The following is a 22,884-nucleotide window of genomic DNA, read 5'->3' on the forward strand; positions in this document are numbered from 1 at the left end:
TCAGATTTCTTTTGGCCCAATCCTCTAATTTGTCTAGGTCCCTCTATATCCTATCCCTACCCTCCAGCCTATCTACCACTCCTCCCAGTTTAGTGTCATCTGCAAACTTGCTGATGGTGCAATCCACGCCATCCTCCAGATCATTTATGAAGATATTGAACAAAACCAGCCCCAGGACCAACCCTTGGGGCACTCCGCTTGATACCGGCTGCCAACTAGACATGGAGCCATTGATCACTACCTGTTGAGCCCGACGATCTAGCCAGCTTTCTATCCACCTTATAGTCCATTCATCCAGCCCATACTACTTTAACTTGCTGGCAAGAATACTGTGGGAGACAGTGTCAAAAGCTTTGCTAAAGTCAAGGAACAACGCGTCCACCGCTTTCCCCTCATCCACAGAGCCAGTTATCTCGTCATAGAAGGCAATTAGATTAGTCAGGAATGACTTGCCCTTGGTGAATCCATGCTGACTGTTCCTGATCACTTTCCTCTCCTCTAAGTGCTTCAGAATTGATTCCTTGAGGATCTGCTCCATGATTTTTCCAGGGACTGAGGTGAGGCTGACTGGCCTGTAGTTCCCAGGATCCTCCTTCTTCCCTTTTTTAAAGATGGGCACTACATTAGCCTTTTTCCAGTCATCCGGGACTTCCCCGGATTGCCATGAGTTTTCAAAGATAATGGCCAATGGCTCTGCAATCACATCCATCAACTCCTTTAGCACTCTCGGATGCAACGCATCCGGCCCCATGGACTTATGCACGTCCAGCTTTTCTAAATAGTCCCGAACCACTTCTTTCTCCACAGAGGGCTGGTCACCTCCTCCCCATGCTGTGCTGCCCAGTGCAGTGGTCTGGGAGCTGACCTTGTTCGTGAAGACAGAGGCAAAACATTGAGTACATTAGCTTTTTCCACATCCTCTGTCACTAGGTTGCCTCCCCCATTCAGTAAGGGGCCCATACTTTCCTTGACTTTCTTCTTGTTGCTAAAATAGCCACAAGTCTTACTTGATCCAGGGCTGGTGAAAAAGAGACATGTAAGACGACTGAAATTTTCCATTTAAATAATTATTTTACACAAAGAGAAAGATTTATTTTCACATCTGCTCTATGCATTTAGGCATCTGCACCTAACTTTTAGAACTATACACAAGTCAATCAATCGACTTGTAGATCTAATATACTTAATAATTATACATTTCTACACCTCCTGCAAGGGTATAAAGTAAAGGAAGTAATTGGCAAGAATCCAAGTGATACATATACACTACTTTAAAAAAAACAAAAACAGACTCCTCAATCTTCAAAACCAAATCTTTTCATTTACAGTCTACATACACTGAAAGTCAAGAGAAAAAGGGTCACAGCAGTCCTTCAACAAACCAATTCTTAACCTGTTCACTACTAAACTGCAGCAATTTAAAAACAATAGTAAATAATGGAGGAAAGTAAATGTGTTCTCAGTGTGGCTAGAAAGATTTTGCATGTGGATGTAAATGGTGTATCAACATTACACAAAGGATTCTAGTTAACGAATTTTTTAAATTATTTTTTCATGCAGCCTTCCCTACTCTGACTTCCCTGTTCATTTTAACACTTGTAAAGAAGGAACTAGTAATCCATTGTCCATGGATAAAATTTTTCCACATTTACTGGCAACTGACCATCAAAACTGAGTAGAGAAAATACGAAGTGGAGTGCTTTTAGAGGCACCCCTACCTTTGCACATTAATTCTATTTATATAAATTTTTAACATCAAAAATATGCATTGAAAGTGTCAACAAAAGGTGATGGTTCTTCTAAAACCCTTAACCACAACTCACTATCTCTAGGTTTAAAGTAACATTAAATAACAGGATTTTACTGATGTAGTAATTCTGGCAGAGCTTAGCTGTATTGTCTTTAGTTAAATAAATACTACGTGACAGATTTCAGATCAAAGTCTATTCCATAAAGAACTTCCCCAAATACAAAATTGAAATGAGAATATAAAACCATGACTTAGCATGGTTGATCAGAGCCCACCAAAAGCAAGAAATACAGTACGTCATAAGTGCGCTTTACTAATCCATGCATTTTATAATTCATTTAAAATAATGTCTGTCTCCGCTTTGCACAAGATAGTAATAAACAGACTGGTATTGTGAGGTCTCCTAAGAATTCATTATTTTTATACACTGTAGTGAGGTACTTTCTCTACTACCTGTGATGCATTTTTTGTTTGTTCACTATGTGCAAAATTTAGTTATTAGTGTAGTTCAGTGTTAGTTTGCTGATGCACCATAGCATTCTGTATTGTCTATGAAAAGTCAGCATTAAATACTGGATACAAAATCTACAAACCAAATAGCATGCAAATAAGCCAAGTTCCATTTATAGAGACAATTGTTCAGAACTTTTATAAAAACAGATAAAGCAATTTCAATTAACTAAAGGCAAGGTTAGTACAGAGTTTTACTCAAAACACGCGCACACACTCCCCTCCCTTTTAAGGCACCAAATTTCTCTTAAAATCATTTCTTCTCATACCTCAAAGTGTATAGATTTTTACATAACATATACAATAATATACAACTAACAGCTTTTATTGATCTACAAGCGTGTTTACAAACCAAATTCTCTCAAGATAAACATGCATAACGTCCACTGAAGTACCAGACTCATCAAAACTCATAGAATCTTGGAAATTTAGGATTGGAAAGCAGTTCAAGTCCAACCCCTACATGCTGAGGCAAGACCAAGCAAATCTTAAACATCTGTGGCAGGTGTTTGCCAAACATGTTCTTAAAAACCTACAATGACAGGGATTCCTCAACATCCCTTGGTAATCTATTCAAGTACTTAACTACCCTTACAGTTTTTAGGAAAATCTTTCTATGTAACCTACATATCCCTTGCTGCACATTAATTCTTGTCCTACCTTCAGTGGACATAGAGAATAACATATCATACACGGGGGGAAGGATAGCTCCGTGGTTTGAGCATTAGCCTGCTAAACCCAGGGTTGTGAGTTCAATCCTGGAGGGGGCCATTTAGGGATCTGGGGCAAAAATTGGGGATTGGTCCTGCTTCAAGCAGGAGGTTGGACTAGATGATCTCCTGAGGTCCCTTCCAACCCTATGATTCAGTGATTCAATGGACCATCCTCTTTATAACAGCCCTTAACCTATTTGAAGGCTGTCTTCTTTTCTCAAGTCTAGGTATGCCTAGTTTTTTTGTTTTTGTTTTTTTAAAAACCTTACCTTATAGGTCAGGTTTCTAAACTACTTATTTTCATTGCTCTCCTTTGGATTCTCTCTAATTCCACATTTTTCTTAATACACAACCTTGGAATCCTGTTGCACTTAGCCATTTGGAGTGGATTACTGTAACTCAGTCTACCTGAGAAACAGAAGGAAACTGCAGCTGGTCCAACACACAACACCCCACTTCATAAATGGAACAGACCATAAGAGCATTTAATGTCAGCACTCTGCAATCTGCACTCTCTCTTCATTCACCACCAGATCCAAACTGAGATACTGGTCCTCATCCTTAAAACATTGAAAGGACAGGATCTTTTCTCTCTGTGCTGCCGCCACTCCTCAGTACCACCAGAGACACAAATGAGCCTTAGCAGATAACACATGGTAACGCTATTAGAAGACAGAAGCAGAGTCTTCTCAGCTGTGAATCGCCTGCTAGGCAACTCTCAGAGGAAAGCAAGAAGAGCTCAAGACTTCCCATATTCAAGGTACAATATAAGATTCACCTCCATGCAAAGCCATTTATCAAACAGAGCAGAAGAGAAGCATGGCAACATTTTTCTATGTCTGAGGATTTTTGTCTTATTTTGGAATGAACTTGCTATTATCTTGTGATAATAATTAGCTACGGTGCTTTAGAAATGCTTTTAGAGATAACATATCTGAGTGTAAAAACCTATAAATACATGCTGCACCCTCCCAATATTCATTTTATAAGCATCCATACAGCTCTCACAGAAGAGAGCTCATTGGCACATTACTGACTTCACTGGAATGCACAACACACACTTTACTAGGCCAAGTCTGTCACCCCATGCACTACCTGTGGACTTATTTGATGCTCTCCGTCGAATTTCTGTCACCATCAATCGTGACACTTGTGTAGTAAACTGTAGGAGGTCAGAGAATTTTTCTGTCATTGTACTTGGAGGAGCATTTCCAAACACCTAAAGACAAGAGAAAACAGATTTTGTAATGTGGTAATATCTGTTGCAGTTTTTCACTTGCAACCAAATCTCTTTTACCATTAGGAATTTAGCACACAATTGAACAGAAGTTTTTGAATTCAACACATTTTGTTAGATCAGGGCGTGACAAATCCATCTGTCCCGGTGAATAAGCAAACCAATTTTGTCAACTTACGAAGAATCTGAACACCCATTTTTTTTTAAAAAGTTAAATTTTTACCCCTTATGGTTGCAAAGTTAGCTTTCTAAATATGAGTGAAGCCAATGGAGGGTTGTGTTCCTGAGCCTGCTCCACTATCTTTAACACTGCTCAGAACTTTCACTCTGACACAGTTTTTTAACTTGCCAATGCTTTTTTCTGTTTCTCTTCTGCTATTCGGAACTCTAGGCAGCAATAAAACAGAAGTACTGAAACTCAAGTATCACATTAGCTTCACGATGCAGCACTTTGGGAAGAGACAGGCACTACAGTTATTCACGAGAAAGGAGGACCCAAGAAAAATGGAAGCTAGCAAAGAAGGGGTAGACCTCTTCTCTTTGCAGCAGCAGTGAGGTCTGAGGGATGACAAAAGTGAGGAGGATGCCTATTACTTGCAGTAGTTTGTAAGCTCTGAAAAAGGAAAACTAGAAATGTCAAAGTCTTCCAGTTTTGATGCCTAAACTCAGACACTTATGGCCTCATTATTCAAAGTTGCTAAACACGTACACCTCCCACTGACACTAATGAGAACTTCAGGTACACTACACATCTGAAAATCAAGCCATTTTCTCTATTTTCTAGGCATCTAAATAACCATGCTCTGATTTTCCCCTTGAATATAAGTGGTGTACTGGGTGTTCAGTCCTTTTGAAAATGAAGTTTTATTCAGATGCCCAAAACAAGGGCTATTTATCTGGCACTGGAGTTCTTTGAGATGGACTCTTCATATTTACACTCTTGGGACAGGCACTGACCAGTGTAGCAGAACAGTGGAATCTTCTGTAAGCAGTGTCTGCTAGAGCACTCATGCACCCCTCTTATGCCTCCCCTTAATGTTCAAGTACGTTCTGAAGGTGAGGCTATAAAAACGGAGAAGCAGCAGCAGCAGCAACTGCCACCTCAGTTCCTTATACCGCTACTGCAGAGCATAGATTAACTAAGAGTCCACAGGCAAGAAGAAGAAAAGAGGGGAGAGTGAATACGTAGAGTCCGCCTCAAAGAACTCCAGCTACAGGTAAGTAACCTTCATTTCTTCTTCTTCATAGATCCTTTGCATATATCCACTCTTGCAATAGTTAGTTCAGCAGCATAAGAAAAACAGATGGTGGGACACAGTGTCCTAATTAAATGAAGACTGGATAACTGCCCTACCAAACTGGGCATCAGACCTAACAGCTGTGTCTTCCACATGGCCACTTTACAAATCCCAATTTGAGGAACAGGTCTAAAACATGCTGTATAAGTAGCAACTGCTCTAGTAGCATGTGTTCCATGAAACATTTCTATAACTCTCTTCTATACACTGTCTGAACCATCTAGATCAGTGTTTCCCAAACTTGGGATGCCGCTTGTTCAGGGAAAGCCCTTGGCGGGCCGGGCCGGTTTGTTTACCTGCCATGTCTGCAGGTTCGGCCGATCACTGCTTCTACTGGCCGTGCTTTGCTGTGCCCGGCCAATGGGGGCTGCGGGAAGCGGCGCGCGTCGAGGGACATAGTGGCCGCCGCTTCCCGCAAGCCCCATTGGCCAGGCACAGCAAAGCACGGCTAGTAGAAGCCGCGATCGGCCGAACCTGCAGATGCAGCAGGTAAACAAACAAGCCCGGCCCGCCAGGGGCTTTCCCTGAACAAGCCGTGTCCCAAGTTCAGGAAACACTGATCTAGATAATAGCTGAACAGCAACAGCGCTAACTCTGCAGTTACTCACATTAAAAACAAACAAACAAAAAACCAGCTTATATGAAGTCCTGTAAAGAATGACTCTGTTCAGCTCTTCTTGAGCTTTCACAAGCTACCTATGGGAAAACAAAAAACCCTCATCTTCTCAAGAAAGCTGCTATGACAGAAAGACATTTTGTAAAAACTCTGAGTGCAGTAGAAAGACTGAAGGGCAGGGGCCTGTACTGGAAATGTTCTTGACCCAAGGAAAATCTACAAGTATTTTCTGTGAGTATAGAAATAAGCATCCTTGAGATTTGGTTGGCCAATGCTCTAGATAGGTGAGTGAGGGTCTAGACAGGTGATAATTGTCACAAGGGTCACCATCCTGAACTGGAACGGTTCAAATGTACTTGCTTAATTTTCACAGATCAAGGATTTGTCAGGAACCTCCATCCTTCTTTGTAACAAGGAAATAATGCTAATAGAAGACCTGATTACTAAGACTTTCTAGAACTTCCTCTATTGTTCTGTAAAGTAATAGAGAATGAATGCCTGCTCTTAAAACCCTCTCATCAGAAGACTCTCTGAAAATGGAGGAGAGTGGGGTTGTTATGGAGGAAGGGTCTGAAACTGTATGGTGTAACCCTCTTTTATTATATCCAACACCCATCTGTCCATAAAGATCTTCTGCCAATTGCTGTGACAGTGGACAGACTGCTTCCAAAGGGTAGACAAGTGTCCTGTATTAGTTTGTGGCTCTCACTCTCTATGTCAAACAAGAGGTTTAAATAGTAAGTAAGGAACAAGAGGCAGACTTGCTCTTGGGTCTCATTTTAGATTTGCCTGATTGTTTTCTATATTGAGGTTGCTGTGAAGGATGCTGCTGCGATCACCGTTATTGATACTGATATCTTCTTTGAGTGTAGTAAGATCATGATGAAAATGTCTTTGGTACCTAAACGCAGAAGTAGGAGTTCTCCTTCTAAAAGGCTGTCCAAGTCCCATCAATCTTGCTGTTGATCTCACCTCTTTCATTTTCTCTAAAACTTTGTTTCAGAATGGAAAAGTCTGTCTCTCTAAAATGAAAGACGCTCAGTTTCTGATTTCACTTCAAAGGGAAGAGAAAAAGAACGTAACCACATGCATCTTCAAGGAGTTATAGAAGAGAATACTAATCCTGAAGCAGTGTCCGAGACATCGAAGATGCTGGTATAAGAGCATGTTTAACCCCATTTTGTCCCTCTTTAATAAGGACATTAGCTAACTTCTGATGCTCTTCAGGAAAATTCTTTATAAAAAGTGAAATTTTATCCCCAAGATGAAATTGGTACCTAGCCATGACCACTTGACGGTTAGCAATCCTCATACTCAAGGAAGTAAAAACAAAACAAAACCTCAGCTTCCTGCTCAAGTAATCAATTTTTCCCCCTTCTCTGTCATTAGGAGCGTGTTAGATCATATTAAAGAAGTTCTGTATTAAAAACACAAATGAGTTTGATTCCCCATAGTTTAAATTCCAGGATATTATTAATTAAGAGGCCTCTTGGTTTTTGGTACTGTGTCTCTCCCTCTGTGTGTGCAACTTGCAAGCTGCTAATTGTGTTAGTACATCCTAAGACAGAGTCTTTTCTCAAAGCAATATTTTGTAACAACAGAAACAGCACACAGAGACTCCCCGCCCTTTTGTTGTATCTATCTCGCTTTGTTAACAATTGTGATTTAAGATAGAGATAGAGATAGAGGATGTATATGGATGGATGCTTGATGCGGATAACCGAATGATCAGGGAGGTGCCAGCCTAAGAATCCAGTGTCCGTCGGCCGAAGAAGGTGTCAAGTGGAAACAACCAGAGGACCCCTGGAGGGCAGACTGGAATCCACCAAACAGCCTCAAGGATGGGAGAACTGAAGAACAACACGGAGCCATCAGGAACGTGCCATCTGCTGATGGATTCAGCAACAGCACGATGAAGCAATTCCCATAGACTGGCATAGGAATAAATTCCTATAAAAATGGACTCTAGAAACTGAGAACTTTGGGGTCTGATTCTGCAAACCAACTTCCAGGAGCGTCAGATGTGCATCTGACAAGGCCCTGCTCCCTCCTTGTGTCCAGGCCACATGGGCAGTGGCTTGGCACGAGCAACTCTAAGACTGGTAATTATGATAACAACCTTGAAGAACCTGTGTGTTTGTGTATGAATGAATGTGTGAATAAATATGAAATTGAATGGAATGTTATAGCTACAACTAACTGCTTACTATGATTCTTTCTGTATTCACAATAAATGTGGCATTTTGCCTTTTCCCCTTTAATAAGATCCTGCTGGTTTTTATTTTATTGGTAAAACAAGTGGAGTGTAAATACCCAGATCTTGCAGAGGCATCTGCAGTAAAAACAACAAAGAAATTAGGAGGAGGGATCCACATGAAAACACAGGAAACCCTTATAAGGAATTTGATATAATTTGTCTGCTTTTTTTGAAATGATGGGTTATTATATACTGATTTCACTGGTTGCCAGAGACCTTCCAAGATTGGTAAGGATACTTTGTTGGTAGAAACAGTACCAAGAATATCAAAAGACTAGATGAGGTGCTTCTTCCAATGAAACAGATGGTAGATTTAAATTTTGTTACCATTCTGCTGACAAGCTCATGAAATTGAATAGTGTCTTCTAAGACAGATGAAGCTGATCCAATGCCCACCTTTTGTCCTCTGTAGGGGAGTCACCTTATAATTCCTGTTCATGCTGCTAAAGGTAAATCTCTTTTCTTTTCATAGAGTGTATCGTGGACAATGATAGGTGGGGGGGCTTGACAGACTGTGGGAGGAACAGCAGTCATGGGGTCAGGGGGAAGACACAACAGTAGACAGATTTAAGCTGTAGGCCAGCCTGGAGGTTTGCAGGCTCTTGAAGGCAAGGGAAAAACTAATAGAGTGATTAAAAAAAAAATGAAGTGACGTGGTCTGGTTGACCTACACGAACACATTTTGGCTGTGGCATTCTGGGTGGCGTGAAGAAGACTGATAATGGTTGTCAATGATTCCAGATACAGGACATCATGGAGTATAGATAGGTGTTTTATTCATCAAGACAGAGAAGATTCAGATTTTAGAGAGGTTGTAAATAAAAGGTGACAACATTTGGCAATAGCTTGTATTTCTACTGGGAGAAAGGATTCCAAAGACGACAGATTAAAAATATCTGAGAGAAAAAATGGATGATGATGTCACAAGAAAATGGTGAAATAAGGAAAAAAGAAGGGCTTAAGAAAAAATAGGGAGCTCAGTAGAGCCCTGCGCAGATATTAAACTTGTACCTGCACCCAATCCGCGATCTGAAAAAATGGTCCACAGATATCCATGGATTTGCAGGTCAGAGATCAGTTATGGCTGGATTGAATTTACACAGCAGTACGCCCTAGAATATGACAAGCTGAAAAGTCGGATACATGAGACCAATAAGTTTATGAGACAGAAGAAAAGGAATGTGTCTTCAGCACAGAAGTAACAAAACGTGGATGCACATGAGGTCATCAAAGGAAAAAGTGAGGGGAACATAGGCAGAACTCAGACTTCTACAGAGACAAAAGGAGAAGAGCCATATCAAAGATAAGGCTGAAAGAGCAGTCAGAAGAATTAACAGAGAACCACGAAAGGAGAGGCCCACGAAAACAAAGGAAAAGAGATGTCCAAGAGAAGGAAGTGATCAACACTAATAAAGGCCAAAGAGGATAAGGGTAAAATCAAGGACCAGACAGTTAGCCAGGGAGAACCATTTGAGATATTAGTAACAGAGGTTCTGGGGAGAGGAGAGGGCAGCATCCAAACTGAAATGGATTTTAAGAGCACATTCCTTTCAAAGAGATTGGAGTCAGTGACTAGTGTAAAGGAGACATGATTACAGGGAGAGATGAGGAAACAGAGACAAGAAGCAGAAGGAGCTAATGATGGATTTTGTTATTTTTCTCCTTCAAGTCTGCAAGGTCCCGGGCAGAGACACTGAAGACAGCTTGTTGTCTGTGTCTACACACAATTATTGTAGCTGGTTTTAAAAGAAAGTAACAGTTAATTTAATCAGCAATAGAATTTCTAGATAAAACAATGTACCATCATAGTACTCAAATCGAGTTATGGTACGGATCAGGAAGGAACTTTCTCCCCCACATGTTTACAACTAAGTGATTCATCATGTGTGTAAGATATTATTTACTTTTTAAAGTATCACCTACTGATGGATCACAGATTTATTAGTATTACAGTAGCACTTACAAGCTCCAACCAAGATCAAAGCTCCATTACGTTGGGTATTCTACACACATAGTCCATGCCCAAAAAGGGCTTATAACAAGATAAAAGATGGGCTGTGAAATGGAGGCAAAGAGAGAACTCGGCCAAGCTCACATAGCATGATCAGTGGCAGAGCTGGGAATAGAACCCGGGGAACTAGATTGGGACTCAGGAGACCTATCTACTTGATCATGCTACTTAATAGGTCAATTCAATATTACAAATCCTTTGTTCCTGAAAGAAGAGTGTGTTGTATGGCAGCAAACTGTGGTGCCAATGTGTAAACTGCCTAGAAAACTACATTAAAGATGTATTTTGACATTGGTTTGGTCATTCTAAACAGCATGTAACCAGTTTAATCACACTGTACAAATGAAAACCTTTAACAAGCCAATTTTAGGTTATTTTATTTTTTTGAGTTTGATAAACAACTTTTCTTTTCAGGCTTGCTTATTGAAATGTTTGATCTTCAATTTGCTGATGCTTCCAATCCTCCCTAATAGTATATACAAGCATATACCTGCAAAAAACCCCAAACAATTGCATTCCTAGATCTCTCTCTAGTGGATAGGTAGTACTATACTTCAGAAATACATGGTGCCCTCCAAAGTACCTGAAACAGTCCTCAAAAGAACTACTTATATTAAAGTAGTACAATAACTGAGTGACAAAAGACAAAAGGTTATAAAGAAAACCTCTCTGGGCTGGGGACTTGGGTTTTTCCAGTGTAATGTGGCATCACAACTGGCACTGGCAACTGAAAGAAGTGTCAACATCAAGTGAATCATTTCTGAGTCTGAATATAACCTGGGCTTTTGAACATGCAGACTCAAACTCTCATGTGAAAGCAAGATTTTCAAAATAGTTCTGGGACAATCTAGAAGCTAGTTTTGATCCCTACTTTAGAATGAAGAGTTAATAAGAGGGAACATAACCTCAGGCTGTTGTGCATCCTTAGAGATTTCCTAACATAACATTACTTTTAACATCAAAAAAGGAAAATGTTGGCAACACAAAATTTATAATTTCTGTTGTGTTTCCACTGTATATTCCCAATCCCTTCAATTCTAAAGGAAAACAATCTCCACCAAATTTAGATTGTAAGTACTCTTAGGACTTATCTACACAAGGAAATTAGTGTGGAGTGAGATAGGGTGTGAATTTATCTTTGCAGCGAGTTAGTGCAGAGTAGTTAGTGCACGAGCTACTTCACGCTCTCCTCCACTGTAGACAAGACCTTAGCCAGCACCAGAAAAGTCTCTCATCAGATCACCTGGCTTACCCTGTTAAACACTGGCAGCATCATGTAAAGTTTTTCTTCCTGTTCTTTCTGGGTCATGTGCCGAGGAGGATGACAAAGTTCTGTGAAGAGTCGGCGCAGGTGCATCAACCCTAGAGCATTATCCTGAGGGCTACACTCCTCCTGCCGTGGCCGGCCCATGATTCTCTTGACCATATTCATCTTTGCTGAATTCTGGAAATCTCTTTCTATCCTGTTTAGAAAGGAAAACGAACTACTTGAGTTAAACTCATACAATAATGACAAAAATATTTTTCACATTTAAAAAAATAAATAAAGCAAGTTCAAAAATGCACCCTCCCAACTTAATCATAAATACTGTAGCTAGATTTTTTTTAAAGGCCTATATAATTTCATGTACTATAGCAACTGGTATTGTGTGCACCAAGATGGGGAAAACTAGATTTTATGTTTCAGGCTTCAAGTTGATAGCATTTCAGTACTGCTGTTTGTAAAATACAAGCTCTTTTGAAATGAAGATGTTACAACTTTAAAATGCTACTGAACAGTCCAATACTTTACTCCTACAAGTATACAGTATGCCAAGTGTCCATTTTAATTTGAGATTTTGTTCTAGAAAATAAATGTCCACACCACATTACTAATGTGAATTCATTCATTACTATATGAAAATAATTCTAATGGAATGTATTATTAGTATTTCACTTCCTAAAAGATAATGATAAAAGATTTCAGTCCAGAAAAAGAAAAAGCTGATATATTCTTCTGATAAACTGGACCTTAATATATTTTACATACTTAATGTACAGTCTAGTCAGACACTTTGAAAAATTGTACAGTTCTATTACATGTCAAGCCAGGCCTACTCAACATCCTGCCAAGCTGCAAGAGACCAAACATCAGGCATGGACCAAGACTGATGCTAGTAAATAATTTTGTACAATCACAGAATTCTAAACATGTAGAGCTGGAAGGGACCTGGAGAGGTTATCTAGTCCAACCCCCTGCGCTGAGGCAGGACCAAGAATACCCAGGGCATCCCTGGGAGTAGTTTATCTAACCGGTTTGTAAAAATGTCCAGTGATAGGGATTTCATAACCTCCCATGGAAGCCTATTCCAGTGCTTAATTATCCTTATAGTTAGAATATTTTTCCCAACATCTAACCTAAATCTCCCTGATTAAGCCAATTACTTCTTGTCCTACCTTCAGTGGATATGGAGAACGGAAACTATAATATGAAATGAAATAATTCAGTGGACATGGAGCACTATATTTACAAAAACAAGGAGTGAAATTTAAAAAGTCAGCCTTTTCTTTCAAATCTACAAGTCAGCAGTTGTCAGACCATGCTGGAGAGTCTCATTGACCCGTTGAACGTGAAAAGACGTGATATGACAAAACCACAGAAAAGTCTATAAATTAATTGAGTTTATTAAAGCTTAAATCAGAGTGATTCACACATAGTATTATTCAAATTGAAATAGTGTTAGTCAAAGCCCCAAAGCTATTCCCAAACTCCTGAATATGACTTAATTATGTTACTGTCATTAGTACAGTAATGTGAAAACTCAAGAGACACCAAAATAGAGTAGTCTGCCACAAACTGAAAAGGGAAATTGGCCCAAATGTTCAAAGTTTAACAGAAAAATTCATTTATTTCATTTTAATAAAACCATAAAAAATTATTTGCTTTCAATTAAGTCAGAGAACACTTGGAACTCTGAACAAAGAAATAAATCAGTTTCAGGCTGTCAAGCCTGATGGATAACAGCAGAGGAAAATAGTGCTATGAGGAAGACAGATTTGGACACAACCTTGGGCCTTTTGCATATTGACTTAGTGGGTAGTAGTGCCTTTCACATCCTTTTTAAGCATACACCAAGAGAAAAGACATCTAGACTGCCTTGTTAAACCTAGACAAACAGTATGCTATGCAAAACAGGAAGACTTGCACCTTCCTATTTATTTCACCTGCTGATTAAAAAAAAAAAAAAATTTGGTAATCAGAAGTCTTGATTAAGATTAGATACTGGAGTGAAGAAATATAGACAGCTATCAGAGTATGGAGGTTTGGTTAAAATGGACATCACTTTAATAAGACTCTTTGAAGAAAAAGTTGTTTTACTGTTTTCCTCTTTGTCTTGTAAAGTATTTGTGAACTGGAAAGTGTTCAAAGAGGGACCTATGAAGTTTGGCTATTGTTTCAATATGTTTGTATCTTCATTTGGTACTTTGAAAAATATTTAACAACATGCCTCAAACGTTTTCAAATAAAAACTTCTATCTTATCAATATAAGGAAGGCAATGTTCAAAGTTTAGTTTTGCTGATAAAATAACCATATTACTCTCTATTCACTCTAAAGTCACTCTTCTTCCTAGAATGTGTCAGAAAAGGTAGGAAAAGACATTTAGACAGGTTTTTTAAAAATTTTCTTTTACAATGGCCTATACCACAATCTCATAATTCACTTTAAAAAAACCAACACCCTAAACTTTACAAAAAACAGAGATATTGCTTGATAAACTAATTCAGAAAACCTTCCCCCTCCCCATCCTTAAAGCTAAAATATTTCAAAAGGCTCAACTGCCTTTATTGTTGGCAATATTAGCAATGCTATTTTTAAATTTCATCTGAACTCAATATCTTCCTATCTTGACCAACAAACTATAAATACATCAACCCATACTATTAAGAGCTTAGGGAAATATGGTTAGAAGGAAAAAAATAGAGCTACAAAACACAGACTCTACCAGAAACCAGTCAACACGTAGAGTGAGTTTTTGTTTTGTTTTTTTTTTAAATAGAATTACTAGTGATAATGTGCAACAGCTGCCAATATTGATACCACAGGCCACACAATTAACAGGAAATCAATTCTACTTTATAGGGAAATGTTTTCCATTCACTGAAAGAGGAAGGCTACAAATGACACTGATGAAGAATTTTGCCTAGGGGGACAAAAGAGGAAAAAAAGAAAAAGTGGTATAAAATCCTCCCGTGTCCTGAGCAATAAGACCATAAGCATATGTTATTAAACTTTTAATAACCTCATATAGGTAACAGGGGAACTGCCTCATTAAAAATACCTGGTAATATATTATACATTTTAATACTACCTTAGAGAATTAAAATTAAGATATATTTTCATCAATTATAGCATTAAGTTTTTGCCCTTCATTCAGCCCAAACAATAAAAAATAAACAAATAAACAAAGTGTAGCTATTGTTACTTCCATTTATAGTCTGTTTCACTTTCTTACTCTCATGTACTAACACCAAACTTCTATGCTGTAGGAGCCAATCCTATTGGCGTATCCTGAAATCAATATAAAGCCACTTTTGGTGAAGTGTTGAGCAATACACGGATGCTTTTTATCTTGGGTTTTACTACTGGTAGGTTAATATAATTGCCTTTTCAAAGCTACTTTAAAAAACCTCCTAAAACTAGGGCCTAATATTACCTGGCAGTGCCAAAACATTAGACACAACACCGAAAAGCAGTACCTATCATTGACTCCACCACATCAGTGAAGCTGTAAATCAGGAGAATTTTTTTAAAAATTAACCTTTTTAAACTGAATTTTACAAATTAATATGCTATATTTCTCCATGCTTGAAGTACATGCACAGCACACTTTACACCATGAAGACTGAAGAGCACATGTCTCATAAAATAAATATCACTCTAAAGATGACAATAAGCAATTACAGACTTTCAGCTGTGGCAGCCATTACAATTCTATAGATAAAAATGTTATTGAAAAACAAGTTGATTTGTGTTCAGACATCAAATAAAACCTTCACTTTAAAAAGGGAAGCTATTAAATTTAGCTTTTAAAACAGAATTTCAACCTTTTTTTCATATTAGCAGCAGCATTCTTTCCATAATATCTGCTGGCACATTACTTACTAATTCTTGGGCATTGATTGTACACACAAACCTTAATTTTATTTTATTTATATTTTTAAGACGAAGAAAAAGACTTTTTCCTCCTGCATTCTGGCAGGGCTCCCATTTTTCAGACAGACAGACAATATCTTTTGCTTCTAGTCCGTAAAAGAAATCTACCAATTTCTATTCCAAACAGGAACTTGGAGTTAAAAATTGTAACAGTGCACACTTTTCTATAACAAATCTCTTGATATATAATAGAATATTTTAAAAGTTAGTGTCAGACATGTATAAATTTAATTACTTTTTTTTTTAATGCATTGGCGACTTCCATCCACCACTTCTATGTATTGATTTTGTATTCCTAAAAAGGGTGATAAATCTCCACCTCCCTGCCACTGTTCCCTCTAAGCTGTTCTAAGCTGCACACAGATCCTAAACACCACGCGCACAAAAAATGAAATACTACATTGGAGCCAGGCTGAAATATCATTTATGGGCGACTTTTGACATTCTTCGCCCGTCATCTATCAACACAGCCAGATTCTACTAGCTGGCAAGGGGGGGGGAAGGGAAAGGAGGTTAAATTTCCTAAGTATTTAAAAATGACATTTATAAAACAACATGGTGTAAAACTATTATCACCACAAATTGCAACTAAAGCTTTTTAAATGTATAAGCATTTTACTCGCTTGGGCGCATTTTCCTCATGGCGCACAAATTTGAACTCTGCTTAAAAAATTTGTACAGAAGAAATTTTTTGCACACGCAGCCTGCCAATAATTAGAGGGAACATTGCCCCCCGCTTCTTTTTTTTTGCACTTTTGTGATAACGATTAATTTTAAAAAGGTACTTGTGTTGAGCACAAAAATTCATATTTCTTGTATCAATGCTACACAGGTCCAAAGAAACTCCACTTAAATTTCTATCTTCAAATTTAAAGGCCTCAGTTTTCTTTCCAAGCAAATTTCACTTTAGATGATAAAAAAACCACACTTTTTTTATTTGGCCGAGTCGGACTATTTAAAAATGTTAATATTTATAAAAACACTACTAGTAGTTGGCAAGAATTATGAAATATTTGTTATTAAAGAAAAAATCTGGAATTATATATAGTTTTACACTTTAAGTATATACATTTAGCTCTTACCTTTTTCTTTGGTCTAAACATAATCACCAGGCTTTCTGGAAGCCCTTCAGTTTTTCAAAAGGCTGTAACTGCTTTTTACAATACCATTCATTGTTCTTAGTGAATCTGATATAGAAATCTCAGTGTTGGCACACCTTGAAATGATAAAACAGTAATACTTCTCATTTAAACAGGGCTCATCATCCATGTAGCTCAAAGTGCTTTTACAACTGAGGGCATATTTTCATAATCTTTCATTTGGCAAAACATGTTGGTTGCAAATTTTTAAGAGCCTGGGTCTAGCTTCCAAAATTGAACCATGTGGATGTTCAATTATGTACACAAGCAACCAAACTCATGTCCAAAAAAGTCAATTGATCAAACTGAGTAGATATCTAATCTGCACAGACTAAGAGTTGCACAGCATAAATTATAAAGCAGGGATTTTTTTATGTTAGCATTTTACTCCTGAATATTTTCACTTATCTATTTACGAATGGAGACAAGGACAAAGGCCTTGAACTTGATTCAGTATTCTAAGGGAAGCCAATGTTGGGAGCAGAGGAGAGGTTTAATGTGTTTGTGATAAAGGCCCTGTGTTGCGGAAGAAACATGCTGCAGACTTCTGTATCAACTGGATTTTCCTGCTGCCTCGCCAGTCTCAGAACTTTACTACTCAGCAAAATTAATTGCTCCTGAGCAAGATTTAGAAATCATCTGCTACAAACTAAGGAAACCAACTTTTATTTAGCCTAATTTCTCATCATGAGAGGTACTGATTTAGCTCAAATTACCAGAGTTCATCTCCGGGGCAGGGTCAACATGCTAAGGAATGATACCTCCACTGTGTGAATTTCATGCCACAGTACAGTTTTGATTGATCAGTTGGAATCCAACATTATGAACACTGAAACCTAACTGACCAATGAAAAAACAATACTGTAAAAATACCTAAGAATGACAGACACTCACAGATTTAGGGGACTAGAACAAGCAGGTAGCTGAGACAGCAGTAGCAGCAGGGAAAGAGATTCAAAAAGGATCCCACAAATGTCTCGTCTACCTTGTGAAGGGGCCATGTGCCTACCTTGGCTCCAACAGAGCTCAATTTAGCATCCAGACTCAGTCTAAAAGATAGGTTTCAGAGTAACAGCCGTGTTAGTCTGTATTCGCAAAAAGAAAAGGAGTACTTGTGGCACCTTAGAGACTAACCAATTTATTTGAGCATGAGCTTTCGTGAGCATCGGCATGCATCCGATGAAGTGAGCTGTAGCTCACGGAAGCTCATGCTCAAATAAATTGGTTAGTCTCTAAGGTGCCACAAGTACTCCTTTTCTTTTAGTCTAAAAGATACCATCAGAGATGCTTAGTTTTGCAGTTCTCAAACTGTGGATTTGTTTCTCCAGAGATAAACATGCTTGTTAACAGCAAAAATGTTTTTGAATAAATAAATAAATATATAGAGGTGAGAAATAACAGACCTCAACCCTACTGTCGCTGTGTAAATTTGTGTACACAGAGTCAATCCCTTATCTCTCTAAAAGTGCAAAGTTTCAAAAAGTTCAATGCATAGAAGATTGTTGGGGGTGGAATAGATCTGGCCAAGGAGAAGAAGTCTAGAGATAAATGGGAAAAGGGAGGGACAGGCAGGAGAAACCAAAGTGAAACTGCTTGGGCAGCATATTCCAGAAGTCTAGAGGTCTTTCTGAGTGTAGCCTTCATTGATTTGAGATCTACCATACCATTCTCTCATGAGAAGGGAAACCTATAATGCCAACAGGCTGTTAAAGAGACCCAGGTTGAGAATATTGTAACGAAGTTCCTCTACTTGTGGGTAGGACAGGCATGCATGCAAAATGCAAACAGAGCAACAAAGAAATGCAAGGCCTGGTTGCCTGAATGAAACATCATGAGAAATGTTCCGTCTCAGGAGGAAGCTGTGTTGAAGATGATGACAGGAACTTGTCTGAACATGCAGGATCTTCAGATTGGTAAACTTTTTTATTTCATACTTCTTTCTTAAGGACTGCCTGTCTTCCTTCTGGACTATTCCTGAATTCTCATGTTTGAGCAAAAAATATAGTTGTTATTCTATGGTACTAGCATTTTAGATGCAGTTATGATAAAACATAAAATAGCTGAAACAGGCAGATCTTCCTTTTACAAATTTCATCTTTAAAGTAGTACTGAGTGTCAGTGAATGCAATGAGTAACACTAAATGAGCCATATGGTTAGAATAATTAAATAACTGCATTGACTTATTTTGTTTATGAAAATCCATCCTCAACATACAGGATTCTGAAGACTATCCACCTTCAAGATCATCATTATTTTCTATAGTTTCAGAGTTATCTGCCAATGATAGTGTTTCAATCACATCATGTATGTCACAACCACACTATATCACCTGTAGCAAAAAGAAAAAAAAAATCTCCATCATCCAGAAACCACCATAGATAAATTTGTGATAAGAATCAGCAGGTTACAAAAAGAGGTAATTGATGAAGAAATTGCCCTGTTTGTTTATGCAACAAACTATCAGTATGACTGAGAACCCACACTTCATTAACATGGTTCAGTCATTAAGACCACCCAAGAGAGCAGATGTCGCAGGCAAATTGCTGGATGAAGTGTTCGAAAGAAAAAACTGAGCAGCGTGCAAAAGGTCTAGAGGTTGAAATGGTTAACCTGAGTCTTGATGGGTGGAGCAATGTCCACAATAATCCTTTTGTATGTGCTTGTGTGACAACAGAAGAAAGGAAGACATTCCCTTACAGAAACAATTGATACATCTGGAAATGCACACACAGCAGAATACTTACAAGAAGTAGCAGTAAACAAGAAGTAGCAGTAAAAGCTATAACAAACTGTGGAAAAAAATTCAAACGTCTAGTAAGCACCTTAGTCACAGACAATGCTGCAAATGTATCCAAGATGAGAAGAAATTATTTAGAAGAGAGTCCCAAGCTAATAACATTTGGTTGCAGGGCTCATTTGATGCACCTCCTAGCCAAAGACTTCAGTGTTCCAGAAATAAAGGCTAATGTTGAAATTGCAACATACTTCCCTAACAACCACTTTGCAGCAGCTGCTCTGAAAAAAAGTGGGAGGAACCAAGCTAACTCTCCCACAAAACGTGCTATGGAACTCAGTAGTGAACTGTTTTGAACACTATATCAAGAACTGGCCTAATTTGATGACAGTTTGTGAACAAAATTGTGAAAAAACAGATGACACTGTCACAGCCAAAGTTCTCATCATTAGGCTTAAGAGAAACATTGAACACATGCTGAGTACCCCGAAGCCTATTTCTGTAACCCTGAACAAAATGCAAGGAAATAGCTGTTTTATTGCTGACGCTGTTGAAATTTGGAAGGAACTGAGCGAGATCTTAAAAAGAGAAATATGCACTGACAGAGTTACATTACAAGCATTAAAAAAATGATACGACAAGCACTATCTCCAGCTCATTTTCTTGCCGATATTCTCAATACTCGGTGCCAGGGTCAAACCCTAACTGCTGAAGAAGAGCTGGCTATGACATGGACATCCAGCAATCATCCCTCCATAATGCCACTATAACGAACTTCAGAGCTAAGGGTGAACCAGTCAAGAAATATATGTTTGCTGATGATGTTTTAAAGAAAGTCACTTAAGCACTTGGATTCAGAGACTGTTGAAGTGATAATCTCACTTTTAACAACAGTAGCTTCTTCTGCCGGTGTAGAAAGAATATTTTCTTCCTTTGGACTAATTCATTCCAAATTGAGAAATCGTTTGGGACCTGAAAAAGCAAGAAAGCGAACAAACAGGAAAATGAAGGCAAAGACGACTGATTTAGCTGCAGAAGCCAATATTTTAAGTTTCTCATCTTGACCTGGCTGACAGAGTCAATTTAATTTTTGTTGTTTTTTTTTTAAATTTCATTTAACTCTTTTAGTTGAAAACAATGACAAAAACAAACCTCATTTTAAAAAAAGTGAATGTTTAACTAAATTCAAAAATTCATATGCTTGTTTTGTTAAAATATTATATGTTTGCTGCTGAAGAAAAAAATCCAGAATACATAACGTTGTTTTAGTTAAATAAAACAATTTAAATATCTGTCTGTTGATGTTTTCCTCCTAATATAGCATGGCAAGAAAATCCTCCAAATATTAACGATTAACCTGTTGAATTGGAGATAGTTCACTTCCCAATGACTTAATAAATATCTGCTTCAATTACCTTTGGTATTTGAAATATCTAAACAATCGTTCATTTTCTGATACAGCTGTAAAACTAATCTGAAAAGTTTTCAAAACAAATCACTTAAAAATGTATAGTGTGTACCTTCTAAAAATGAAACTTACATCTATCTCTGAGTTGTGAAGAATATGTATTAAGGTTATAATAACCATCAAGAATACACGGTTATGTACAAATCCATGATTAAACTGAGTCTTCCTGACTAGTGATTTAAATCACTCAAAATTTAAAAAAAAAAAAAAACAACTCAAAATAGTTAAGTCCAAAGTTGAGTGAAGAGTTATAAAGGGATCTCATTAAACTGAGTGACCACGAAACAAAGTGGCAGATGAATTTCAATGTTGGTAAATGCAAAGAAATGCACATTGGAAAACATAATCCCAACTATCCATACAAAAAAGTGCAGCCTAAATTAGCTTTTACCACTTAAAGAGATCTTGGAATCACTGTGGATATAAAGAACAAGAGTACTTGTGGCACCTTAGAGACTAACAAATTTATTAGACCATAAGCTTTCCTGGGCTACAGCGCACTTCATCGGATACATAGAATGGAACAGTAAGAGATCTATCTATCTATATCTCTCTGTGTGTATATACACACACACACACACACACACACACACACAGGAAGTTACCATACAAACTGCGAGAGGCTAATTAGTTAAGATGAGCTAAGATGAGACGTTTCCAAGCGGGCTCTTTCCCTGTTATATATTTTAGACGTTTGGTGGTGGCAGCAATAAAGTCCAAGGGCAAAAGGTAAAATAGTTTGTACCTTGGGGAAGTTTTAACCTAAGATGGTAAAAATAAGCTTAGGGGGGTTTTCATGCAGGTCCCCACATCTGTATCCTAGAGTTCAGAGTGGGGAAGGAACCTTGACAACTATTAACCAAGATGGTCAGGGATGCAACCCCACATTCTGGGTACCCCTAAACCTCAGACTGCCAGCAGCTGGGACTAGATGACCTGGGACTAGATCACTTAATAATTACCTTGTTCTGTTCATGCTCTCTGAAACATCTGGCACCCTCCACTGTCAGAAGACAGGATACTTAGTGAGACAGACTAATTTGACCCAGTATTGCCATTCTTATGTTTTTATGGACTACATGAATTCATTTTGTTTTTCCACATTTCTTCCTTCATATTTACTTACACTTACTTACAAAATAAATTATGTATTCACCTTTCCTCTCCTACCACTGCATCCCTTTCCAACACAAAAGGATAATTTTACGTTTGTAAAAACTCGACGAGACTCTTAGTCCAGTGGTTCTCAACCCATGGCCCAACCAGCACACAACCGCGGCCCATGTCACATCCTCAGGGCCATACAGGTTGTGTGTGTGTGTGTATAGTGTGGATGTAGCCCACAGAACACTGCTATGCAGCCCAGAACAGTAAATAGACTGAGAACCACAAGATTAGTCATTCATTTAAAAATGGCTTTTACCCAAGGTCAGGAAAGCATCATAAACTGTTTCCTCACTATTGAGGCCAAACAGCTTTTGTAATAAATCAGGTCCAGAAAAGAATAATCAAATTATGACAGGAAGAGTGAAAGATGTGGGAAGCTTCATTTATGACTCCTAAGTAAGGCCATATATACTGACCATCTACACACGGTTCAAGGAAAGTAACATGGTCCAACAATAAACCTACCTCAAATCTGCACAGCTGGAAAGTTTTAGACAGCTCCACGTGTGACGTTTCATGCCAGTTATTTAATGAGCTATTTTACACATCATAAATTTAACCTACAAAAACTTGCGTGTGGATTTAGCAGTCGTGAAAGGCATCAGCTTCACAGCACTGGTAAATATAGCCTTCTGTTCATCTACAGGGCTGCACCTGGTCAAGATTCCCAGAAACACGTCAATTACCTCACCCCTGATGTTTGGCTGGGATACTTCAGACTCTATGACTCAAGCTGTTATTTCTAGTGAGTCTGCCAATAAGCAAAAAAACTAATTCTGTTGTACCA

General features: G+C 38.2%; 1 protein-coding gene across 8 annotated transcripts in view; it reads right to left on the bottom strand.

Moving 5' to 3' along the window:
• The window catches only part of WDFY3 (WD repeat and FYVE domain containing 3), a 262,135-nt gene that overhangs the window by 188,823 nt on the left and 50,428 nt on the right, over window positions 1-22,884 (bottom strand). For 7 of the 8 annotated variants that reach the window (XM_073340560.2, XM_073340559.2, XM_073340566.2 and 4 more), the window contains exons 3-4: window positions 11,645-11,855; window positions 4,069-4,192 (exon numbers count right to left, since the gene is read on the bottom strand). In XM_073340560.2, the coding sequence (XP_073196661.2) occupies window positions 4,069-4,192; window positions 11,645-11,824 (304 nt within the window). In that variant the 5' untranslated portion in view covers window positions 11,825-11,855. Of the gene's footprint in view, window positions 1-4,068; window positions 4,193-11,644; window positions 11,856-16,670; window positions 16,805-22,884 lie in introns of all 8 variants that reach the window. The other variant, XM_073340562.2, reaches the window with a different exon arrangement.

The sequence above is a fragment of the Lepidochelys kempii genome, chromosome 4, assembly GCF_965140285.1.
Source record: "Lepidochelys kempii isolate rLepKem1 chromosome 4, rLepKem1.hap1, whole genome shotgun sequence".
Lineage (NCBI taxonomy): Eukaryota > Metazoa > Chordata > Testudines > Cheloniidae > Lepidochelys > Lepidochelys kempii.